Genomic DNA, 17,146 nt, shown 5'->3' on the forward strand with positions numbered 1-17,146 from the left:
AGCATTTATTCTGGCAGTTTTGGGAAGCATTTATCAGATGGCACCTGGTTTACTCTGCCTCTTAAATCTGGGCCTTTTAGTAAATAAATAAATGCAGAGAAGTGCCACATTGCATGTAAGCTGAACTGTATTAAGAAAAAAAAATGAGGAAGAGGAGGGGTCTATTTCACCAAGTTTAAGTTCACTCTACCAGACCTCAAATATAGAAATGAGGCCAGAAAGGCATTTTGCTGCTTAAAGTTGGACCAAAAGAGAGCATAATTACATTTTAATCTGTGAAGACCACACCGTGGTGGTCTGAAGAATTGAGATTTACCATTTAGCCTCCACTGTTTTAGAAGACACTGATCCAATTTGCTTTCCAGTGAATTTCCATTATGGCAAAATATCAGGAAGAAATATGGGTGGTGGTGGTGGTGGGGAGATACAAAATAAAGGAAATTAAATTTGTGCTTGGGCTGACAGGCGGTCGGTACCGCCAACCATGCAGCTGTGCCATTAAATAATAATTTAGGAATTTCAAGTTATTTGGGTTTTCAATTCTTTTGGGTTTGAAATGTTGTTTTCCTGCAACATTTGACTGTGCACATATTTAGGAACAAGGTCCATGTTGGATCAGCGGGCTGAATCAAAACTCATTTCAGTTCCTCCATGACAAAAACGTTATTTAGAGAAGAATATTGGAATTCACTGCAGATAAGATGACAAGAGTAGAAGAAGCCAGCGACGTCAAAGCCAAGGAAATCAATAAGGTGGGGAATTCTGAAAAATACTGGAATTAAACAGTCAGAGGAAATTAGATCATGAGTCAGCAGTAAAATAATATGATGCAACTGAATCTTGTGTTGAAACCTGTGTTCAGTGTTCTCCCCTTTAAGTTCACAATATTAAATATTAAGTTGCCTTTGCTTTGTATTTTATTACAGTATTTTTCATTCCATTAAAAAAGTATCTGTCGATCGGAACATTCGTTTGTTCTGGCAGGGTGTCACCAGCGGGTGCCTTCGCGGTCTGTTTTTACAGAATGAGGTGCATCATTTGTGTGATTTTATTAGAGAGAAATGATGTCAGAGACGGGACTTGGCGCTCGGTCTGACGTTTGTCTGATCGGTGCTGCGCGAAACATTCGGCCGTCCCTTCAGGTGCAGCCAGTGAACAAAATGTTGAATGCAGAGGCGCTTTTGTGCAGAACGACGGCGTAAAAAAGCGCCTGCTGGAGCGACACAGAGTCACAGATCTGCTGGGTTGTGGAGATGATGATGCTTTCGAAGCACATTGCTGATGGACAGTTAATTCATCAAGTGTGCTGTGGTGTCTTTTACCCAGGTCTTTGATCCGAGGCAGCACATTGGTTGTGAAGTTTGTGTATGAGGCGATCTTCCCTTCAGGTGAAGCAATGCCGACGTGGGCCTCGTAGATCCTCAAGCTGCTGGGCTTCTTTGGCCGAGGGTGGATTTGCTAGAGAGGGAGCCAGAATTGGGCAGAAAATCAGCCGCTGTAAACAAAAGGCACTGCTTCAAATGCAGCTGACTTGGCTGAGGACGTGAAGATTTTCCCCGCGTTTATGCTACAACCTCAAAAAGTAATAAGGATTTTGTATACGTTAAAAAAAATACGAGACAAATGGGATTCGTACAGTTAGAAAAAAACCAAAAACTGGAATAACTTCCCATCACAGCTTGTAAACGCACAGGCGGAATTTATGGCCACTTGCAAACAAATAAAATATACCTCTAGCATGAGTGTAAGTCTAATTAAAACGGTGCCAATTACCAAACAATAAAGAACGCAAGGTAGTATTTAGTAGCCTTGTATTATTACCTCTGCCAAGGAGGTTCTGTGAAAGCAGGCATTTGTTTGTTGTTCACTTTAATGGAATTTCCAGGAAATGTTGCCAAGGGGGGAACAGATGATTACATTTGGTGATGTTTCAGATTCCAGTGGGACTTTGACCTTTGAGCCAAAGGAGCTGGGATCATGAAGCAACCTACTACGTTATACAACTCTTTATTACTACTGCCTATATATAATCTATGCTGTGTTGGGGGTGTAAGTCACAATATTTGGGTGAAAAGGCTACTCGTTTTTAAGTTGAAGAACCTCCATCAATGGAAGATAACTCAGATCTCTCTCCAAGTGCCTCGATTCTCCGATCGGAATCATAGTTTGTAATCTGCTGCCTCAATCAGCGATCCTTTCACCGAGGCTCACCCTCGAATGCGGGACGAGCATCAGCAAACTCGTTAAAGGTTTTCCAAGTAATTCCAGTATTAATTTTTGGTGTAACTCACAATATGTGGGGAAATGAGCTGCTTGGTGGAGGTCTACCCTCCCTGAGGGCTTTATTTCTAGTGTAGCATGTGTTCAGCTGTGTCGAGGGCATCACGTGGCGTTAACACCCATTTAGACCCTCTCAAAGCAGCAGAATTGTGCAATTAGTCAACGCTTAAAAGGCGCCGACTGCATTGACAGACAAATTTAGTAATTTTTGTTGAATATATTTTACTGATGCCCCTCACAGGGCACCATGTGAGCATTTGGTACCTTGTTCAGTGCTATAGTATATATTATACCCTTATTATTGCTTATACTTGTATATAGCTCTTATTATACAGTTGAATTTTATCAATAAGCTTACTTACAATGTATGGATGAGGAGGATCCCAATGAACCCAGTCATAGATGACGGATTTTTCTTCCCTGGTTACATATTTGGCCCATGGAGATATCCGATAGAGCCGCTCGCCCTGCTTGGTGTGAACGACCACCTGAATGAGACAAATTTCCATGATGTCACGTTCCATTATAGCAAGGGAACCTAAACAGGGATTTAGAGGCTGCTTTCAGAATGGCAGCAGTAACTTTAAATCAGAACAGAGAAAGGAGGACGCACATTTAGGATGGCCTGATTTTAAACCAAGGTGATATAAGATCAAAACGTCGGAGGGCAGCATATACCAGCCACAAAACACTGAAGCTACTCATTCTGTCAGCCTTTGTCTTTTCAGGGTAGGACGTCTAAGATGCTAACATAATTTTGCTGTCCATATTTCTTCTCCATTAGACAAAAAACTTTACTTTGTCATACACCAACACAGAAACTTTAGCAGCAATTACCCTCACTTCAGTGCTAAATCCACCTATCTGTGGGCTTCTAGATGCACTAAGGGGACAAAAAGGGTTTAGCATTGACCCGAGGACGCGTAGTGGTGAATCTCAATTCAATTGTAATTATGCATGCATTTTTTATGAGTGAATATGACAGTCTAAAATCATTAGTCTTTGTCCCTCTTCTATTATGAGAGGATATAGGGAGCAATGATCTGCCAAGTTACTTTGTCTCCATCTGTCATGTAAGAAAGGAGAAAGCCAGCACGCGAGTTGAACAGTGACGGCAAAAATAAGAGGAAATCGATTTGGTGATGTTAGCCACCCTCTGCTTGCTCTGTTCTTTCCCTGCAGAAACCAGCATTAGAGCCCAAATCATTTTAGCTTCTGTTGTGAAGTAATGATTGTTCCAATGCCACCTGCTTTTGATTTATTGGCTGAACCCCCCTCTGGGGTTTTTCATTACGGTCAGTTCTCTTGGGGGGGCCAAATCCCCTTGGGACATGTTTCACAGAATGTACGATTATGGAGGAGAACAAAAAAAAAAGTCGGATAAATGAATCAAGAGCGGTTGTTCAGGAAATTATACCAGCACTGGGTCCTCGAAAGAAAAATGACAGGCAGCTACCACACAGCCTGTGGTTCATCTATAAAAGACAATTAAGAACAAGTTTGCATGAAGTTAGACGTGGATGTGCCTGAAAGTGTCAATAATACGTCTCCACGGCGCTGCAAGCCCTTCTCACCCAGAGCCCATTGCAAATTCTGCACCCACAAAAGCACACTGCTCGTTTATGGAGACAAATTGGGCGCTGAACAAAGAGGTTGGAAGGGTAAGCTGCTCTACACAAGAGTGATTGGAGCTAGGCTTGTGCTTCCATGAGGGAGTGCTGTGGAACTAATTCTAATGTGGAGCGCACAGCAAGACAGCCTTTCACAGGCAGCAGGGGTGCATGAGGAAAGGCCAGGTGCCAGCATTTCCATCTGCTTCTTATCGTCCTTAGACTGACCTCTGCCGACAAAGGGAGCTGGGCAGTCTGTCCGGGGTGCGGGAGTATGCCAGTGATGACCCGGTCCCAAGGAGAGCGGCGCCACAAATGCCGTCCATTCCGTGTATGCCATTTCATTTCAGGGGTCATTTCTCATCCGCGGCGCTTGCTTGGGAGACAATGCATAATGGAAGGGACGCGTTTTACGTTTGACTCTGATGAATTATTAACTAGAGCTAAAAACCAATCAGCTACACACACTACAGGCCGGGGATTTGTGCAGGCAAATGTAGCACGCCCTGAGGGATGCCTTCCCCAGCCCTCAGCCGTGGTCTGCAGGTGCATCTACCCTTCACGGTGCAGGCGGAATACATAAAATAACCCCACTCCCCGTGCTGCGAGTATGGCGTGATGTTGACAGCAACGCGCCAGGTTTTCACTCGGTTGGCCACACATGAGTGGGACTCTCCCTCATACATTACAGCGACAGGCCCGCTTCCTGCCTGGTCAAGAGAGGAGCAGCTGAGCGCGTGAAAATCAGTATGAAGATGTTTTGCAGCCACCTTGAGTTTGGTGCCATGGTCCACAGCTGGAGACCTGTCGTGCCTGGGCGGCAGAGTCAGCTCCCATTTGCCAAAATCTTTCTTGATGTAGGGGTGAGAGAATTTGTCCCATCCATCTGCAGGCAGAAGCAAAGTAGAAATCAGCCTAATTGCTGTTTAGAACACATGCAAATTTGAAGAGGACAGCACCGTCACAAGAGAGATGATTGGGATGGTAAAAGGCATGTTCAGAATAGAACAATTGACATTTATTTCTGCTTATCCCAGCTGTTACGTTGTCTCGAGCTAACACCACCTGAAGGTGATAATCAGTGTCTTGCTTTTCCCTTTCTCATGATCAGAATCCAAATCCTTGGTGCTTTCGTGCTCTGATCTCATGATCTCATTTCCTGCTGTGATGTTTGTTACTTTACTCACTGTTCCAGACGCCATCCATTAGATACCAAAGGTGATGAACTGCACTTTTTGCTGCTCATTAAAGTTTAATTCTGAGAAAACCCCCAGATGTGCAACATTCATAACCTGCAGATAATAGGGTGCCATAAGTCGCTGACCGGCAGGAACATTACTGGGACACACATTATTAAATATGCCACCCTGCCATGTAAATTTAGGAGTTTGTTTTTGTTCAGTATTCCCTCTATGCTTGCTATTCATGAGAAAATGCAACAGCAGGGTGGAAAATGAATCACAGGAGACGCTCCTAAACTGACCGGGACACAGACAAAGTCATAGTTTTCCCCACTGCAGTTTACTGTTCTGCATCTTATTCATAACTACAGCCGGCGGGCTGTTTACACATTTAATACAAAATTAAAATGAAATAATACGATGGATCCGTGTCAAAATGTAAGCTCTCACAGAATGGAATGTTGGAATTGAGCTTATTCCTACGGTCCTGGTAGATAATTAAAAAGTGAAAAACAAACGAGAGATAAAAGAATGTGGAAAAAGCAGCTGGGGAGATTTGACACAGAAATTCCCAAGAACAAAAGATAAAGTGATGAAGCTCCGCGATGGCACCAAATTGTTTGTGTCACTAGGAAATCCTGTTCAATAATAATAATATTAATAATAGTAAGAATAATGATAGGCTGTTTATTTGCTTCAAAGCTTATTAAATAAAAGAAGAAGCTCTGTCTTACATCTCTTTGAGAGAATCCAACCCTCATTTAATCACGTTAATCCTGTCAAAAATAAACATTTTTACAGTCCGCAGCAACTAAAAATAAACATCGAACAGGATATTAAGCTGAAATTACTTTCAAAGTTGTGTCTGGAGGGAATCGAGATTTCAGTGAAAGGACGGCGGTTGCGGGCGATGATGAAATAACCAACTACTAAAATATTGACTCTCCCCCAGTCTAAAGATCACTCTCCAGTAAACAAGCTTAAATCCAAGGTACCGTAATCAATATTTTCAATGTCTCCATGTCTCATAGAAGCTCAAAATGATGCGATACCACAACATACAGTACATATGATGTTGTACGCATGTGCCGCGAGAGGGGTGCTTTACTTGGCACGGCACAGATCCTCGGCCCCCCCGCTGCCTCGCACAGATTCTTCCGCCAGCCGTGTCATCACACTGATATATGACACGCGCACAGAGCAACAGCGCCATTAAACCTGTCTACACAGTTGTAGCTTGGAAACATGACTCACAGCTCAATGACTATTTTTGGGTTCAATTTTCAGAACAGAAAGAGAAAGGGGGACAGGACTAACCAGGACAGTAGAGGTTTCAGTCACACCTGAAGATGCCACTTACTGAAATCACCGGTGAGGAAGAGAGCCTCTGCAGCTGGAGCCCACTCCTTAAAAAACAGGCTGTTGTCAGGCAGACGCTGCACCCCGAAGGACCTGTAGCTGCGCGTGAACTGGTCGAAGCCTCCCTCTGCCTCTTCCAGCTGGGAAAGGTGCTTCTGTAGCAGCTCATACCTTCGCACCGCACCAAAAACACACAATCATAGAGAAACAATGAATAAAGTAACAGGAAAACCCAACTTAGATGTCATAATGTTCTAAATCTGCATTGGTTGTTATTTATTTTAGAACCAAGGCCCAAGATCCCTAAATGATGTGGGACCCGATGTGATCATGAGTGCTTTTTATTGAATGGAGAGGGGGGTGTAAAGAGTAAATTTCTGCCCACATTTTCTGTCTTGCAGCACATCCAGTCACATGATTCTACACTATTCTCATTTCTGACGTCCTACGGCGCTACAGCATGCAAAACCGCCACGAGCAAGTGCCACCGCGAGCGCTGCCTGACAGTTAAACCTCTCTCTGCTTCGTTCGATCGTGGAAAGATAGAGTAACTATTTCGCAGTTTATCTCTCTTAAGTAACTGTGGCCAGCTGGTGCCCATATGAGCCCCCCCCACCGGTCCAGAAAGCATCTTTCAGCTAGCTGAGTTAAGTGCACTTTCCGCCACAGCCCTGGAGCCAAACTCAGGCTGGTGCGTGAAAGCCCCGGGGCTAGTCATGATGAGCTGGAGTCAGGGTGCCATTTCTCAGCTGCTGCTCTCCATGTCAAGCCCGGTGGATCCAGACCAAATGCAGCGCTGTAAGGTACAGCCAGAGCTGCTCCACTGCAATTGCAAGGACCGTTCCAGAAGGCTGAGCAGGTACTGTATCAAGATAGTACTGTGAGATTCTGATACATATACAGTACAATCCATATACACCATAATACAACCATGTCAGGATCAAAATGTATGCACCATGAATGTACTTAATAAAGTATTGGTAGCTACCAAACAGTTCCTCCAGTCCTGGTTTTGCTCTCATCTAACACATAGGCACGAAGCCATAAAACTTTTAAACAGAACCTTTTTCAAAAGAAACCTAAGAATAAACATGGTTCTTAAATTATTCGATACCTTTTACATTTTTCCCTGCAAATATTTAAATTAAATTTTAAAAAAAAAATTGCAAAGTACTTCTTCATTCTTATTGTTAATTTGTCATCTGTTTCCAGTGGCCAAAAATGCAGCAACTACTTTAATCTGTTCCATCGTCATCAGTAAAGGAGCAGCTAGAGGTTCTGGACGTGAGCTTACGACTCACTTACAGCCATCCTTCGGGCAGGACCCTGGTCCACACTATCAAGCTATAGATTGTACAACTGCTATCACCCATTTCCCAACGGCCACTGTGCTGCCTGTCTGGAATGTTTCACATCCTATTTTACAACTTTCAGCGCCTGTTGTGTCACCTCAGAGGCTTAAACATGAATCAGAGACGGCAACGATTCATCGACAATGGCCATCGATTGATCGACACAACACGAGAAGAGCAACAATTAGCCCTGTCTCCCGTCTGAAATGGACTCTGGAACAATGTTGCCACTCGCTGTCAGACAACCAGGCCTCTAAATTTAGAGCTTGTGATCAGGTCTGCTGCTTTGTGTGTGAGTGACAGTGACAGTTGAAGCACACGGTGTCCAGACAGTCTAAGGGAACACAGACGGGCAGGAAAAGGCTTTTCTCTTCATGGTCACGGCCCTTTTGAAGGGCTCCTACAAGAGCCAACAGCAAGGTCACATTCAAATAATGGATTAATGATGCCCAAGATGGGTCTCAACATTTGGGGAGGGGTTGATTGATGAGCGCTGAATCTTTCTGGCCTTTTCTAAAATAAATACTTCCATTAAACTACGACCGCAGTAGCTCTTTGAATTATGAAGTAACAGGCGACTAAGTGACTCACTCACATGCAAAGCTTTCATTTGGTCATTAATCGTATAGCTTTATTAGATATTGTTGAGCATTTTAAGGGGTCACGTTGTCATATTCAAAGCTTTGATTTCTTTCTTCTGCAACACACGCTCAATGTTCCACTCCTTTTAAGGAGAAAGCATTTTGGGAATAAACGTTTCAAAATCTGAGCAGTGCAAGAGGGAGGGTAAATTCGGAAGCGTGTCAGCACTGCAACATCAACAGCAGCAAATCAGAGTCTGTGTGACAAGCAAAAGCGGAGCAACCTGCACCTACAGAGTGACCCGTCAGGATAAGAAGTGCGTCAACTGCACGGTCAACTTAGACAAATTTGAAATGTGTGCACACGGGAGGCGCGGTGGTGAAATCTAGGGCACCAGCCAGCGTGGTCATAGGTCTTTCAGATAAGCTTTCTGAATACTTTGCACTGGATGACAGAACAGCCCCAAAGTGTTCTTGATGATAGCGTTGAAACGCTGGGCCTTAGAACGACAGGCGCTTATTATGTGTTAACCACAAGCCGCAATGCTAAATGTAAATTTGTGTGAAGCCAGTACGCAGTTAACCTTCATCCTCTGGTGTCTGAGAGGCACATTTTGGCTTAACAGCCTGCAACATCAGGGATAAATAGATAAATTAAAAAATCCATCACAGAAAGAGATACAACTGCACGCCACTTCCCCTACAGCAGGTATAATACCGAAATGGCATGATTGGAAAAGTGATTTTTTTATTATTATTATTATTATTATTGGAGAAAGAAGCGTGAGGCTGTCAATGCAGTGTAGATACAAGGCCAACATGTGGATGAAGCAGGATGAAGAACTCGATGTCTTTTCAACAAGTTTCATTGATTTCCACAACACTGTAGACGAAGCAGCTTCCAATAGTTGGACAACATCAGAAAAAGTTGTTGGCACATGTGTTGGATGTAACAGCTTAGTAAAGGCTGATCACACTGTAGCTCGCACGCGCGTCAGTCCTGCATCGTGCACAATGTCAGGTCAGACCTCACTGATGAGTTCTATGGAGGCCAAAGTCAGAAAGGAGGATAAAGATAGAACCTGCGGGTCGATTTATGTTTAAGAATTGGAGCTACTGTAGCAATAGCATGTGCGATTGAACTCGTCATGTCGATAATCCAGATAATCTGGCAATAGTTTATGCATTTATAAGGCAGCGATGCCAGGCTGCAGAAGCACACACTTGTTTGACAGGTGAAGATCTTCACCTGTCAAAAATCGCAAGCTTTCAACTTTACTTCCTGCCCATCTTTGACTTCCTGGAAAAAGCTCATCAATTTGGCCGCAGCTAAACATTATCTGAAGAGCTCTCATCCAGCGGACTGATCACTTAAGACAGTGCAAAGCGATGGATGCGCTCCTCGTTCTAAACGCCAAAGCCAGATCGATCCAAACTTGCCTTAAATCTGTTCTGTCTTATTATTTCAAAGCACCAAGCAGAGCGTAAAGACTGCCTCGACATCTCCTTCACTGGGGGTGGATTTGCGCGCCATGCTGCGCGTATAACTTGAGATTAAGTCACATTTTACCTCCTCTTGAAGTCCTTCTCGTATGTTTTTAAAGAGGGATCCATTTGGAGCAGACAGCTGAACTCTGGAATTGTAACATTATCCTCGGAGGCTGCCATGGCTGCTCCAGACCAGACCAATCGAGCGCAGACTGCGGCGCCGTTCGCGTCAGGAGCAAGAGACCAGACGCTGCGTGTGCGCGCTTTTTAATGATTACAGACAACAAATAGAGGAACGGCTTTGTCCCAAGTCCGTCCCATTGCAACGTGCAGTTTTACGAACGAATTGCTTGTATTTAAAAAGGCACTCTGAGGGAGTGTGTCTTTAAGATGACAAAGGAGGATCTTGGCCGTGACTCATTTAAGCGGACGTGCAAGAGAGCGGTTGACTATTGAGAAATAAAATTGCACTAAAATTAAAAGCGCGCAATTTCAGAGACGAGATGTGATCGGATCAAATCAAGCATTTCCGTGCATGGGTCAAACTCTTTGCGCCGTTCCAGCTCATTTCCTCAGATAAAGATGGCGGGTGGGGGGAACATACTAATGATGATGATGATGATAAAACAAATCGCAACCAGCTGGCAGATAATTGATGAATTTTTAACAGCTGACTCTAAAGGGGGCGAACTGTAACATTTGAATCGTTTTCTGAATCTCAACCCAATTAAGGTTCTAAAAATAGTTTCTTCTTTCTGTCAACTATTGGTGCAGGTAGTGAAAATGCTGTATTGTCTGTTGAGACAAGATCATATTTTAGCACGACACACCGTAATAGTACCCATGTCTTTCCACAACACAGACTGATGCCATGTAGCAATATCTTATTGATCGGAGCAAAGTTTAAGTTGGATAATGTGTATTTGGTGTCAAGGACTGTTGTCATATAACTGCAGGGTTGGAAGCTGAACCAGGCGGCACAAATCTATTAATATCAGATCCACTATTCCAGAATGTTCAAAAGGCCTTCATCTTTTACTCAAAATACACATTTTAAAATCTGCATTTTGCACATAGTTTATTTTACAGATTTACAGACAACATGGAAGATAAAGGAGATGAAATTCCTCCCAGAAAAGACCCATATTAAATATGCATGTTGGCTGGAGACGTTCTCCTGCTACAGGTTTTGTCCTTGTCATGACATAAAACTCTTCCATCTAAAGGTCACAAGGGGGTGTCAGTTTAAACAGCCATCTGCTGGTAAGAGATGAAACAAGTGTGTTATTGTCCACCACAGAAGGTTATCCCAATAAAAGGTGTCTCTGTGATTCATCGTGGAGGAGCAAACATTTATGGGGTGGTTTTAAAGACGCGGCGCCTGAAAGCAACACGTGCTACATTATTCAGGCCCCAATTTCAAACCAGCTGGCACGAATCTTGAAAGTCTGGATTATTTTGGTTGTGCAAGGCCATTTGTTTGATTTATTCTAACTAATACACAACTAGATTGACAGTCTGTGCAACTAACACTGGCAGATTGAGATGTACAGTATGTGTACATAAAGAGGGCTTCACTTGACAGCCTTCATACCGCTTCAGGCTTTGAGGGTAATTAAGGTTCTGAAGTGTCTTCTCTTGAATTTGATTAAGATTAGGTGGCAAACCGGTCAAACGTGCTTGAAAACCCTCCAGTTTGGCTTGAGCGAGGATGTAGGTAGGTAAATAGGGCAGGTAAATATCCCCGCGCAATTTTTTTAAGAGACTCCTCACAGGTAAATGTGGCATTTCGGCAACAGCTGGTGGCTCCAAGAGAATTTCTCACAGTTCATCGAGGTAATTACTTTTCAATATTCATTTTTTTGGTTCATTTTAAGACTAAGAGTCAACACTTAGGAATAGTGCAGAAGAAATACAACAGGAATAAGGTTTAATTTGGGTTATTTATAAATTTTGGGTTATTCAGGGCTTTTCTTTGATAGCATTGATAAAGTCTCTAGCATGACCATGTGGTTCAAATTCATGTTGTGATTAATTTAAGCCTGATTTTGTTCCAGCTTTCTGAACTTTCCTCACATTCACCCACATTTCAGCCCAACAAATCTCAAACCCAAGACTCCAGCCCAGGGTTGCCATAATTTATTCATTTAGAGTCATCGAGATAAGGTGAATGAGGAAGATTGAGGCTGTGCTATTCAGCAGGATGGCTGCAGAATCCTGTTTTAAACACAAACTGACAAAGCTAAACAGTAAATCAGCTGTTAAAAATCATGTGAAACCCAACCTTTTCAGTCAAACAACCAAATGTAGACAGTAGGAAATTCATTTAAAGAAATCCCTTCACCAGAGGCTGATACAAAGTGCACAAGTGAGTAGAATCTCATGAAACCGCTGCAATAACATCTTAGCAGCAGCATCTCTGCCACATGATTAATGTGGCACAGGATGTGGTCACTGGGAAATTAAATAAACATAATTAAAGGGAAAGAAAACAGACGTTGCCAGTGTTCAGAGTGTGACGAGGCCACGGTTTTCATATCTGTGAAAGATTTTCCATCGCTCTTTGTTATATTCACAGACAATTGTGCAATTTACATATAAGTGAAGAAAATTGTTTTTCAAAACCATCTTCAAAAAATAAGAAGCTGACACTTTGAGTTGGAAATAAGAACCCCAGAATTTTTTTTTTATAGGCAAAATAAATGAGGGATAAACAATTTTCCAAAATGCTCCTGCAGCGCTGTAAGTTATAATCGACCATAATTTGGGGTATTTTCCCTCAAACTTTCAACGGAAAACGCAATTTATTTGTTTACGTGAGTGCGTGGACGCAGCTTTGTAGTGGTTGGCGAAGGAAAGACAATTTCGGAGGAGCAGGTTGTTAAAACAACAGACACTTTCAAACTCCATCTGTCACAAATAGAATCAGCGCTGCTGTGACTGGACGCAAATTCATTTTCATCAATGCAAACTAAACCAATCAAAAAAGACAAAAGCATAATGCAATGTAATGAAATTGGAACTGCATCCATCCAACAACATAATTAGCATACATGTTTTTCTGTATCTCAGATTGCTGCTGGGTTTGAATCAGCGGATCTGTATTCTTTATGTCTTTATCAGACAATTAGGCTCATGCAGTTTTATATATTAAATAATTTCAATGCAAAAAAACCCATTTATTATTCTGATGTAAATGGGTGATTTCGATGAGACTGTGGTGGAATAATAATGGTTAAAAATAAAATCTTTAAAACAGGAGAACAGTGTTAGAGAAGCTGTTCTGTCAGGGATCAAATGTCAGGGGTCTGCTGAATAATGGGAGCATCTAAAGATATCAGTCCGCCATGAAACCTTCCAAATGAGAAGGTTAACAGTGAGCAATAAAAGGAGGCAGAGAGAGTGATAAATGAAGTTAATGAGAGGTGATAAGATTCACTCCAGCCTTCAATTTCAAGGATGGAGGAGCTGGGATCTCAAAAAGGTCCAGAGACTGATGTGAGCAAAGAGATCTTTTACTGAGAGACATTATAGAGGATGGTAGCCGTCGATGTCTGAGTGAAAGGAAGCACACAAGGGACGTGCACAGCAGGTATGAATCTCTCGGAGGGGCTCAGATTTCCACATAATCGGGCTCTGTTACCGTCGACGTATGCAAAGATTCAGTCTTTCTGAATCGATCGCGGAAATATCCCAGATATGGACCCAGAACACTGGGAAAATGTTAAAGTGGATCCTGACGGTGGTTGTCACAGGCGCAGACGTGGCTCCAGGGCAGTAGGAGGTAAAGAGAGCCTGAATCATCTCGTTCGGAAATTCTCAGGAAATCCAATGGGTGAATTTCAGTCTCGTTAGCCCCCCCGACAAGAAGTGAATAACATCCTCCCCTCTGATATAACATAGATCAATCTCTGCATCGGTTAACCGCCACTTACTCCTAATCAGGGTCACAGGGGGTCGCCCATGATACAACATACGAAACCCTTTAAATCAAATAGCGCCCAGCTCAAGGGATGGCGCCAAAGGAGTAGGAAGGGGTCAACCGGCTCGCTGCAGCCAGAGAGCATGGAGTATAATTTAAACCACAGAGCCAAGCTGCTGTGACATTTGTGTTAAGTAGGGTGAACTCAGGGCATTCCGTATACATTAACTGGATATTGGACAAGTCATATCCTGATGGCTTTCCATGTTCATGCATATTTCAACTGGTGAATCCATAATCAGATTGGAGGAGAGCGGAAGCCGTCAAGGCCAGTCGAGTTCTCAGCTGTAAAAAGTGTACATGAATTTTAGTAGAACGCTCCCCAAAAAACAAGAAATTCCCTTTTCCTTTTGCCCTTAAATCTAAGTCATTGATATGTAGAAGACACCGATTCAAAAAGCGTAGAATCTTATCACATTTACATTCAAAACTTCAGAGCTGCACAAACCTCAACAATGAATTAACCGACTATGCTAAAGTCAACTAAACCCCCGCTTGGTTCTTCTTCTGTTTCTGAGACATTGAATAGTGACGACAGTAAACAAGTGGTGGTTGTTCTCAGCAAAATGTTGCAAAATCTGAAACGGATCATTTGATCCTACGCAGCCTGGTCCTGCTCGAGGTTTCTTCCTGTTCAAAAGGCAGATTTTGACCCTGCGTCTCTGTCAAGCACAATTTGGATTGTAACAGATGCTGTACTATTAAAGATGAATTGAACTGAATTGAATCGGCTGTTATTAATTTATGGCTGTCTGTGCAGAATGTAGCATTTCTGCATTAGGCTGCACATTTAACTTCTTTTTTGACTTTGACTTTTTAATCCCCAAAACAGTGATCGGTTTGAACCAGTGAACATGTGCATTAGAGTAATTAACTCAAAAGGCACATAATGTTCTCCATTAGCGTAAGTGAATGCACCAATGCCTTCAAGATCAAAACTCAATTGACTTTAGAGTGCCCATAATTTACAGAGTATGTCCACAGTTTAACCTGCTCAGTGTGGGGTGGCTGTTCTCAACTTGGAAAATATTACTTCCATTAAATTGCAGCCTTAATATTCCCATTTTTACTTCACCTGACATTTACAAGCACGGCTTAAATGTAACATTAAAGGCAGTTACTGAATAACGTGGTACAGCTGAGGTTCTTAAATGGGTCCTTTACCTTTTAGAAAGTGAAAATGAGTCTGCAAAACAACAGAAAAACCTTCCTGACCAAAATCAATTGATGCTGAAAACCTTATATAAAAAAACCTTTACATTGGTGTGAAACATAAATGTCCTTATATTTACTTTTTCAGGCAAACTTGGGGCAGCAAAATTTTACCTCATCTTCCAACAATCCCTCCTTCCATGGATGAAACCCTACAACTGGGTCCTGACAGACTTTCTCTAGAGGGCTCACACCAGGACCTGGAAATCAATGCATCTGTTGCAGCCAGATAGAGCACTTCATCATACCGTCTCCAGGGATGATGCTCTTGTTACGATGAGGACGGCTCTTTCCGTCTGTGGATATAACATTTTATTACATCACAGTTTACAAAGGATTTGTTAGGGTTCTGAAGATCTGGGATCAAATCAACTTGGGCTGGGCTCCAGCACAGTAATTCAAAGTGGAAGCTCCTCCTCTCAAACAGAGGAAGCTAATACTCTGGCTCATTGCACTCAACCTGTTATGGTAATTATGGCTCTGGGACACAAGGAGGGAATAAATTAAGTCAGCGTGCTTTTTAAAGCCTCATTTCAATCCATTGATTGTGTAAAGTTAGTGAGGTGTGTCAGCATCTCCCGACGAACCACCATCTCAATCCAAAAAGTCTACATTTCATATCTCTAATCTCAATTTCTGAGCTTCATTATTCCTCCAGATGGAGACCGATTGTTTCCTTCCGATGACATAGTTGTTCTTCAGCACCCATTCTCAAGTTTGTCATGAGGACAATCACCTTCCCCCCTGGACCTTTCTCTCCCGCCAGTATAATTGCTTGGGTGGAACAGTGTTGCTATTGTTTGCTGCTGCACTCATCACCCAGAAATGAGTCAGTAGAGTCTAATAATCCCTGCCTCCTTTATCACTGATGAGGACCTGACATAGAACCCTGTGGGACCATGAAACGTACCAAGCATGTTGGTAAGTGGCCCACTGGCTCGCTATTGATCCTGAGCTGGACAACATACAGATAACAGGCAGAAACCAAGGTGCCGTCCCCGCACATATCACGGAGGCGTCGTGTGTCAACACCTTGTGCTGTGTAAATGAGTTGCTATGTAGAGACCTGTTCCCTCTGGGGTGGTGACTGTGGACAACCCACCATCTGGATTTGAACTCCAGCACGAGCTCATCCAGATCAAACCCATCTTACAAATCACTACAAGCTGATCTCTGTTTGATGCTTTAAAAAAACCCACAAATCTGTTTTGTTGTGTGTATGTGTGCGGCATCTACAGGTCTTGCTGATTAAACCGATCTGATTTTGATTGAAGGGACAACATGGATATAGAGCTGTTGTCGACAGAGCCTTCCACGACACCAAAATAAAGCTGAATCAGCAGAAACCACCACATTCTATACAAATGCTGTTTTTTATTGATTATCTTAAAACAGCGTGTGCACCAACAAGACCGTAGTATGTAGCAGTTGTTTAATTCAACAAGACACAGCCAGTGCCAATTATCTCACTCAAATTATTATAATCGCTCACCTACCTACCTGTTAGTAATAATATGCAGGGAGTAAATGTGTGTCGACTAACAGCGGCTCATTAAACTGGTCTGACTTCACATCAACTTCTTTGCGCCCCAGTAGGGTTCTTCTCTGTGCAGGCATGTTTTGGAGTAATGCCACAGATGGCGATGAGTCTGTGTAATCCCTGTAGATTTCCACGCTTTATAAACAGCAAGACAAGCAGCAGGTCTCTCCGATCTGAACAAACACTTCTAAATCAGGGGGTGTTTATCATGCCTGTGTCGGGCGCACGTTGTAATTATTGCAAACAGGAGCAAACATGCAAAGAGAAATGGATTTCACAGATCTAATTGATTGGGAGGAAGAGAAGCAGATTTAGCTGCTGTAACCCCTCCCCACCACCACCACAGTGCTGCATGAGACTATTAGGTTTATTATAGTTTGCAGCACTGGAAGTATTCATCATTTCAAATGGGATGAGAGGTGCTATCGAGTGAATTCCATTTCCAAAGGCTGCATCTGAAATCTTAAGCACAGTTGGAAATAGCTCGTTGCTGTATCTCACAGAAAACAACAGGTTTTGGTTCCTAAAAGTCAACACCGTGACTCGAGCCACGCACGCACA

The 17,146-nt window shown here is 42.8% G+C and overlaps 1 protein-coding gene and 1 long non-coding RNA gene across 3 annotated transcripts in view; one reads left to right on the forward strand and one right to left on the reverse strand.

Moving 5' to 3' along the window:
- Positions 1-10,118, reverse strand: part of gbe1b (glucan (1,4-alpha-), branching enzyme 1b) — a gene marked incomplete at its 5' end in the record, with an annotated part of 42,309 nt that extends 32,191 nt beyond the window's left edge. Inside the window, 5 exons of the mRNA XM_003968668.3 lie at positions 1,323-1,458; positions 2,643-2,768; positions 4,661-4,776; positions 6,432-6,601; positions 9,934-10,118. Of these exons, the coding sequence (XP_003968717.2) occupies positions 1,323-1,458; positions 2,643-2,768; positions 4,661-4,776; positions 6,432-6,601; positions 9,934-10,118 (733 nt within the window). The remainder of the gene's footprint in view (positions 1-1,322; positions 1,459-2,642; positions 2,769-4,660; positions 4,777-6,431; positions 6,602-9,933) is intronic.
- Positions 6,822-7,783, forward strand: LOC115251435 (uncharacterized). Of its 2 annotated transcripts, none has more exons than XR_003889996.1 (3): positions 6,822-7,006; positions 7,100-7,289; positions 7,643-7,783. It is a non-coding gene; the product is annotated as an uncharacterized lncRNA (long non-coding RNA). The 2 variants fall into 2 exon arrangements; XR_003889997.1 differs by having other exon boundaries at positions 6,822-6,977.
- Positions 10,119-17,146: the final 7,028 nt, after the last annotated feature.

Source organism: Takifugu rubripes, chromosome 11, assembly GCF_901000725.2.
Source record: "Takifugu rubripes chromosome 11, fTakRub1.2, whole genome shotgun sequence".
Classification (NCBI taxonomy): Eukaryota; Metazoa; Chordata; class Actinopteri; order Tetraodontiformes; family Tetraodontidae; genus Takifugu; species Takifugu rubripes.